At 38.7% G+C, this 8,069-nt stretch overlaps 1 protein-coding gene across 1 annotated transcript in view; it reads right to left on the bottom strand.

Moving 5' to 3' along the window:
- Window positions 1-2,059: 2,059 nt before the first annotated feature.
- EPB41L2 (erythrocyte membrane protein band 4.1 like 2) overlaps window positions 2,060-8,069 on the bottom strand; it is a 136,462-nt gene continuing 130,452 nt past the window's right edge. Inside the window, exon 20 of the mRNA XM_021718143.1 lies at window positions 2,060-3,258. Within this exon, the coding sequence (XP_021573818.1) occupies window positions 3,141-3,258 (118 nt within the window). The 3' untranslated portion in view covers window positions 2,060-3,140. The remainder of the gene's footprint in view (window positions 3,259-8,069) is intronic.

Genomic DNA, 8,069 nt, shown 5'->3' with positions numbered 1-8,069 from the left:
AATGGATGTATTTCAACCATACAGCTGCATCTGGTGGCAGGCTTTCAGTCAGAATCCGACATGTATTTTAGTCTATGTATGGCCTGCCCATTATTTTATTTAGCATTTCTGTCCATACTTTTTATGATGAGCTATATAATTATTTCATTATATATTACAATGTAATAACAGAAACAAAGTACACAATAAGTACTATGTACTTGAATCATCCCAAAACCATCCTACCTGCCCTGATCCGTGGAAAATTGTCTTCCATGAGACCGGCTTCTTATGCCAAAAAGGTGGGAAATCTGTTCTGAAATATCATTTGCAATCCCTTTAAAAAAAGTCCATCTGGCCAGGTAACAGCCTCCAGCATTTTCTAGACATAATTTAGCAGCAACTGAAAATCAAGGACAGACACACACTCCTAGACAACAAGAACAGCTTTTCATTAAAATCTTTGGCAAAATAACCTCAGAAATCAGATGGGCAGATAATATTAATGGCTTTGGATTTAGCGCTGTAAACAACCTCAGAAATCAGGGCTTATAACTCTGATAACTCTCAAAATTCATCATGTTAAACACATTTTGGAAATAAATTTTCTGATTTCTGTGTATACAAAATTATTAGAATTTTCAAAGCATGCATGAGATTCTTGCTTTCTGGTTTTGTAATAAGTGTGCCAATCAGAAAAAAAATCTGAGTTTATCACAATGGAGGGAATGGCATATATCCTAATATATGAGCAACAAACAGAACTCAGCAGAAAACATATTCAAAAAGACCATCAAACGTATAATTAACATCAAACAGATTGGGAATTTTATTCTACTTCTGTAATTCTTCAAATCTGTGTTCTAAAGCCTTATCTACTTTCCTATTCTATCACTTGGGGTTTTGAAAACCTGAGGTTTTAACATCCTGAGAAACAATTTGTAAGAAATACAAAAAAAATTTTTTGGGGGGGGGGGGAGAGAGAGAGTGAGTTGAGAGTTTTCACAAAATATTTTTTTAAATAAGACAGTTTTGTTGCTATAGGCACATGAGGGTTTATTATCAATATTGTTCAGAGTGGCTTTGTGGGTGCCAAAGCCCCACAGATGCACTCAACACCTCTAAGATCCTAAACCCTGTCCTTACATCTCAACTGAATAAAACGGAGCCCTAACCAAACACTGCACTTCCTAGTCCATGGGAGCTGTGAAGACAAATTTTATTCCTACCACTACTATTTCCACTGGAAGCAGGGAAGAATATGGTTTTCAAAATACCCTGGGAAAATCAGTCTATGATTTAAATGTGTATGCTATATAAACCTTCTGATGGGAAATAAACTTACAGAATCACATTTGTTTCCACAACATTTCTAAGGCTTGGCTTTGCTGAGCTTCTCACAGAGGAGTTGTTTTTGTAGTAATTACAGAGAAAGTGAGAAAGGCCTTTCACAAGGTGGGAGATAATTTAGTGGAAACAGATCTCAAAGATGACAGCTGCACAAATTGTATTTAATGTACTTACTTTAAATGACTGGAGAACAAACATTCTATATAACATTTTAAAAGGAATATACCCTGTTGGCCATTTGTTGCACAATATTTAAAACAAAATTAAGCCCCTAATCTGACATGTCTTGGTGGAACCTTCACGAAAGCCACTGCACTTAAACTGGGGCATGGCTCCTCCACTGGGCCGGTCTATCTGACACACCGGGGCAGAGCAGACACAAAGCAAAGTCAGCCACAAAGCAGAGGAACAGGACTCAGATGGTGCCGCTGAAATATTTCCTGAAAACAAAACAAAAACTACACAAAGAAAACAAGCAAAATCTTTCTCGGAGAATTTGCAAAAGCTGGGATGGATTATTTAGCCAGGCAGAAGAAATCCGGCACAGTGGATATTGGATTTACAAGCTTTCACCATTTCAAATCAGTGATGTTGGCAGCTTCATCCAAAGAGAAAATGAAGCTGAAAACAGATTTTTTTAAACATTATGTTCTACGAAGTACTACATTTCCGATGGAATATATCACTTGGGGCTATTTTTAAAAACCTTTAGAAAAAGAGAAGTGACAAGTTTAGAGAATAAACAAACTTTATTTTATAACAGTATTACAGAAAGCAAAATATCATTTAATACAACTTGAAGCTGCTATAATCTAATCTGGCATCATAACTATACATAGAGTCAAAAGCAAAGGAAAAAATCTTCAATATAGTTAATAAGTCCCTATCAGGTCCCTGGTGTCAGCTTTAAATGGAGTAACTTTCTCTTGTAACCAACACAAAAGCCCCCAGCCCTCTGCTGCTCTCCTCAGCGTCCTGCAACCTGTGTCAACCATCAAACTATCTGGAAGCAATATGCCTGCTCAGTAACAAAAGGTCAGTTTTACATGTAGACATGGTTTAATACAAAGCAAGTGTTCTACCCGAGTGTTCAAACAAGGGAAAATAATGAAATTTGGAGATGTTAAGAAAGAAAGCACTAAGGTTTTAAGCTGCCTGGATCTCTCAGTGGAAGGGCGGGAAGAGCCTTTCCTTTCCGCCCCTCCTGCTCTGGAATGTGGACAGCGGGCGTCTGAGAAGTGCCGGCACTGCGCTGCACAGGAGCCCTAGCACAGTGCATGGTCGTGAGCGGCTTCGTGATTCTCCAGCCTGGAGATTCTGACCCTCCACTCACAGCAGAAAGTCACAGGGCTGGAAAGTCAAAAGGGTCCGACAGAAAAACATCCCCAGGGAAATTCTCAAACATTAGAAAATCGTCAAGATGTAAGAAACGCTTTTAATCTGTATTAATATTTTCTCAAACAGTATATTTACTGCAATTTGAAAACTCTGTAAAGATTTACTGTAAGAATTCGATGGAAGGAATCTGGAAGAAGGAAAGCTACTATCTAAATTAGTCACAGAGTTTCCTTTCTGCACAACAGCACCTGTTCAAGTGAACAGCACCTTACCAGCTTGGGCTGGCTTTGTTCACTGTCATTTGATCAAAGTGAGTCACAAAAAGCAGGTAGTTGCACACAAAGTAAACAGGAAACAAAAACAAAACCCCTTAATTAAAAAAAAAAAAAAAAAAAAGAACCAAGGATATTTAGAAGTGGTTATAAAACAAAATAATATATTAAAATGCACGGGAACAATATAGACCAGAGCTGTTAAGGTGAGGTTTGGTGTTGGCATTTTAAATCTTCAGGCTTCTGGTCATTGTTACCAGTCGAAGCATAAATTCGCTGGAGTAGTGGTGTGGCATTAAGACTTGGAATGGTCCAAATTCTTCAGGTTCACAAAGTTGAATGTAGTTTAAACAATGGCTTTCTAGGAGAGAAAAAAAGGAGATAAAGCTTAAATATTCCAAAACAAAGGCTTGGAAGAAATGTTAACATTCATGTTTCCAATCTAGTAATCAAGTTACTATCTGCCTAGTTCTATAGCAAATAATAACTTTCCCCTGAAAGACAAACATAAGTAGCTATTCCACCCTCGAGGGTCTTAGAGTAGCTGGAGAGTTGACAAGCACATGAGAAGCGGCAGGTAACATGCAAAAGACTTAATTAGCATAAAACAACAGTTCTGCTAGTAAGAATCTAACAGAGAGAAACCAGTGTAGGTTTTAAAGCTACATTCCAGAACGGGGAAAACCAAAGTCCATTTTAACTTCATTGAAATGAATCGATACAGTGCACTTCATTCAGGTGGTGAGAACGCCATGAGGAAAGAGGCATGGACGTGAAGAAGCACATGGTATTAAGATACTGAGATGGGCATAAAGACATACGTGGGGAGAGGAGGCAGAAATGAAAGGGAGGAACAGAACAGTGAAGAAACGGACATCATTAAAGCTAAGTACTGGTATAGTAACAGCAGAAGGCAAGAAATACTAGGTATCTTCTTTAAAACTAGATTGAGAAGTATGAACCTGATATAATAGAAAAAATAAATTTTCACAAAGAGCATTCAGACAAAAAGACTGGCTGGCAGTCTACTGCAACAGTCCAGAGCAGAACACAATAGCCGGGCAGAGGCAGAAGACAGGTCAAAGGGCCAGGGCGGGGCCGGGACAAGTCCGGGACAGGAGGCTGAAACTGGTTTCTCCTTTGGTTTCAAGGAAAAGTTTGGCCTAGCCTGATTTATCTTTTGAAAATACTGTGGCCTCAGTGTGATGAACAGGCTGCAAGCAGAGAGGAGGAGATGCAGGAACACCAATCAGGAGACCACTGCAGGAGGGAGGGCTAGATGCGGAAGGTGACTTTTAGCTAGATGGCGAGGACTCACCTTGAGTGCCTGCTACAGAAATCAAGTGGGAGAGAGACATTTGAGAGGCACCACTGAAGAGTAAAGATCAGGGTATTGGGACTGTAAGGACTGAAAAAAGAGGAAGAAGGAAGGCACAGAGCCCGGGTGAGGCATCAGGCCTAAGTGTGCAGCTGTGGGAGTCAGCACAAAGCAGTAAGTAAAACCGACAGACAGAACTAAGTCTTATTTGAGTATAAGGAAACATGAAAGACACAGCATCTGAGAGAAGGCCACCACCAAGGGGAAGTAAGGAGGTAGAGAGACGACGAAAAAAAACATGTGGTGCATTGGCCCTGAAAGAGGAAAGAGTTTTAAGGGGGCAAATGTTCATTTTCTATTTCAGCTTAGTTGGAAGTTTTGACAATTGGAAGGTAATTTACGAAGGTCAGTGGAAAGTGGCAACAAATTTCTTTTCCAAGAGACACTGATTCCAAAGTCAATTAGAATGCATACACTCTTTTGGTTAGATAATATTATGTCTTGCTTTAATGAAAAACCCGCCTACCATTAGATTTATCACAGATAACATTATAGCCTCTTGATTATCCAGAACAGATTGATTAATCAAACTCATTGTTTCCTGTTGTCTGCCTCGGGCTATTTCATTACTCATTAGTACTTCCGCTTGATCCAAGGCAGGGGAAAAAAATATCAACAGAGAGAAGACTTTTTTTTTTTTTTTTTTTTTAAGGTTAGTAATTATGGAAAGAAATGTGGGGATGGTAAGGGCAGTTATAAAACTACCAGTCAAATTGAATTTGGCAGTTATGTGCAACCTTTGGTCCTGCTGCCCATTCTTGCCCTCGAGAGCTCTGAAACCTCTCTGTTGGCTTTGCTTGGTGAATACTCATCATTTGCAAAGCACAGCTACCATCTCGCCTCGTTTATGCTATAGAAAATGAACCCCCGACGCTACCACGTCCTAAAAGCCTGAAGAAAGAACAACACTTAGGATTTTAGTCTCCATTTTCTCTAGGCTCTGTGACACTTCATTTCTTTGAATCTGTTTTCATCAAAAATAATAATTTCACTTAGTAATGATTCATACTTTGTAAAGGAAAGCTAAAATTAAACTTCTTTCAAAGTTATTCTAGGAAGCTAAGTGTGTAGGAATTGAACAGAATAGATCTTGATATTAAAAAAATTTCAACATTTAGTGGGCTAGATGAAAATAAAAAGACATAGTTACCCATATCAATTCAAATATAATGTATTTCATCTATGTACAATCAAGTTACTAGAAAATGTAATAATTTTTTTCTGGTAGTAAGTATGTAAGTAATAGCCCTGATGTGCTCTTAAGTTTCCAAACAGCTTTCAGAACCAAAGAAAATCATATTTATTGTAATGTTAATGTAAAGATCACATTTATTTTCTTATTCTTTAAAAAGCAATAAAGTGTGATTCTGAGTTAATTAGATATTAAGCGCATCAGACCATCTCAGTTCCCTATTGCTCTGGCTGAAAAAGAAGGAACTTATCATATAAAGATTTTACTTACACACAAACATATCTTTTTTGATGGTTTTGTACACTTAAACACATGGAGAAATGTGCACTTAAGTGCCAAACATTCAGCTTTTGAGCTGGGAAGGAGAGATAAAGATGGAATCACCAACATCATCGCCACACATCATTGCATCAGACATATTACACTTTTCTGTCCTCTGTGAGAAATAAACTTAACATCTGAAAGCTTTTTATAGCCTAGATTTTAGATCTAAATGATTTATCACATATCCCAACCAAACTAAAAACTAGGCTCTGGCTCTTCATTTAAGAGCTGTTAAGAACTCTTTTCTTTCTTTTTTGTTAGGATTGAATTCTACTTCATATTCGTAGAAGTCTGGACATCTTTACTTGTCAACACAAATTGACAGGAATTAATTATAGGCATTGATTCAATCTACTTTCACTTCTACAACAACATATGGTTGAGTTTGGATAAGATCATAGCTGTTAAGTATATGAATTATACATACACTTCATGTACTACAATTGTGGTCAAGCCAACAAAAACAGAAACACCCAAACCACTGTTTTATGTGCATGCTTCAGTTTCCTACCTCTGAACTACACCATGTCAGTGAACATTTCTAACCATTGTCACATATTAACTCACCTGTGGCACCCACTCATTTGGCCAATGTGAGAATAGGTCAATGTGGCCAAATTCTACCTAATCACTAGTCTGATCATACACCTAATACAAACCACTAGAAAAACTGCCCTCATCCAGTCTTCATAAAAATAAAAAGCTGTTGTTTATTCCAAAAATAATGCAAGAAAACAATGCAGATAAAAAAGCAAGAAAGCATTTCTTCAGATTAAAGAAGATTCAATGATCACAGAGCAGTAATACAATCAGAGATTTTTAAAACAATATCTACATAAAACACAATGCATTTCCTAAGTAAAAATGAGGCCCATGCACTCAGGCGTAAAGTTCAATTTTAGATATAATACTTTATGGATTTAACAGTTATTTCTAATACTGAACTTTCATTTTATTCTTCTTTGGTTCTCAATTTACATTATTTGATTTTAATTTTTAAGTAAAATTTTCCACTGTTAACGTTCTAAGAATCCAGGCAACCCCCTCGGATCCCCTCCACTCAGGGAGTTTTTCTGTCCTCAATGAATCCTACATACACACACACACACACACACACACACACACACAAATTATAAGAATCCTAGAACCAAAAATGCAAGCATGCTAAATTTCCATTTGGTTACCCCCCAAAATAGTCCATTCTTAAAATGTTTGTATTACCACTACACTTTTTAAAATTTATTTTTAAAGTATGAGTTACAATTCACAATTCATAAATGGTCAATATGCAGGTACCCTTGTTGATTACCACTATTCTATAGGCAAAGTGTGGTCTGAGGGCTGCCAAGACTCTTTAAGGAGGTCATAGCATCAAAACTTTTCATAATCATATTTTCATTTGTCTTTTCGATGTTGTTGACATTTCCACTCCAGGTGCAACAGTAGTGAGTAAACCCACTGGCATCTCAACATACATAGGTCAAAGCAGCAGCATCAAACTGCACCCGAAGCCACCTTATTCTTTGCCAGCACTCGCAAGCAGTGACACAGAAAGTCAGTTTCACTTATGGATGTCCTTGATGAAACAGAAAAAATATTGCTTTCCGTACATCGTAGTAACCTTTGAGTGCACGTCTTTTTAATACGCCGTGTGAAGCTGGGCTCAGTGGCTCGGCCTATAATCCCGCACCTTGGGAGGCCGAGGTGAGTGGACTGCCTGAGCCCGCGGGTTCGAAACCCGCCTGGGCAACTTGGTGAGACCTCATCTCTACAATAAATCAAAAATGAGCCAGGCATGGTAGCGTGCGCCTGTAGTTCCAGCTCCTTGGAAGGCTGAGGCAGAAAGATGGCCAGAGCCCAGCAGGTCGAGGCTGCGGTGGCCGGGAGCGATCACTGCACTCCAGTCTGGGCGACAGAGTGAGACTCCAACTCAAAAAAAAAAAAAAAAAGCCGTGTGATGACATGAAAAGTGCCCACACAACACTCCCACTGCAGACAGAAGTGCGACGACGTCTGGGGAAAAGCATTTGTATGAATGAATGTCTGCACTGTGAGTTGAAGCAACCACCTTTCCATCAACCACCTTTTTCACTTGAGAGAATTACTGACAAAGTCTGTTATTCAACTTGGATATTTGGCAGACCTTTTCTTGAAAATGAAGTGAAGCCAGGCTTGGTGGCTCAGCCTGTAATCCCGCGCCTTTGGGAGGCTGAGGTGAGTGGATTGCCTGAGCCCG

Source organism: Carlito syrichta, unplaced genomic scaffold (assembly GCF_000164805.1).
Source record: "Carlito syrichta isolate Samal-C Ts95f unplaced genomic scaffold, Tarsius_syrichta-2.0.1 Scaffold311854, whole genome shotgun sequence".
Classification (NCBI taxonomy): domain Eukaryota; kingdom Metazoa; phylum Chordata; class Mammalia; order Primates; family Tarsiidae; genus Carlito; species Carlito syrichta.
The sequence above is the reverse complement of the archived record's forward strand: the minus strand, read 5'-3'. Positions and strand labels throughout refer to the sequence as shown.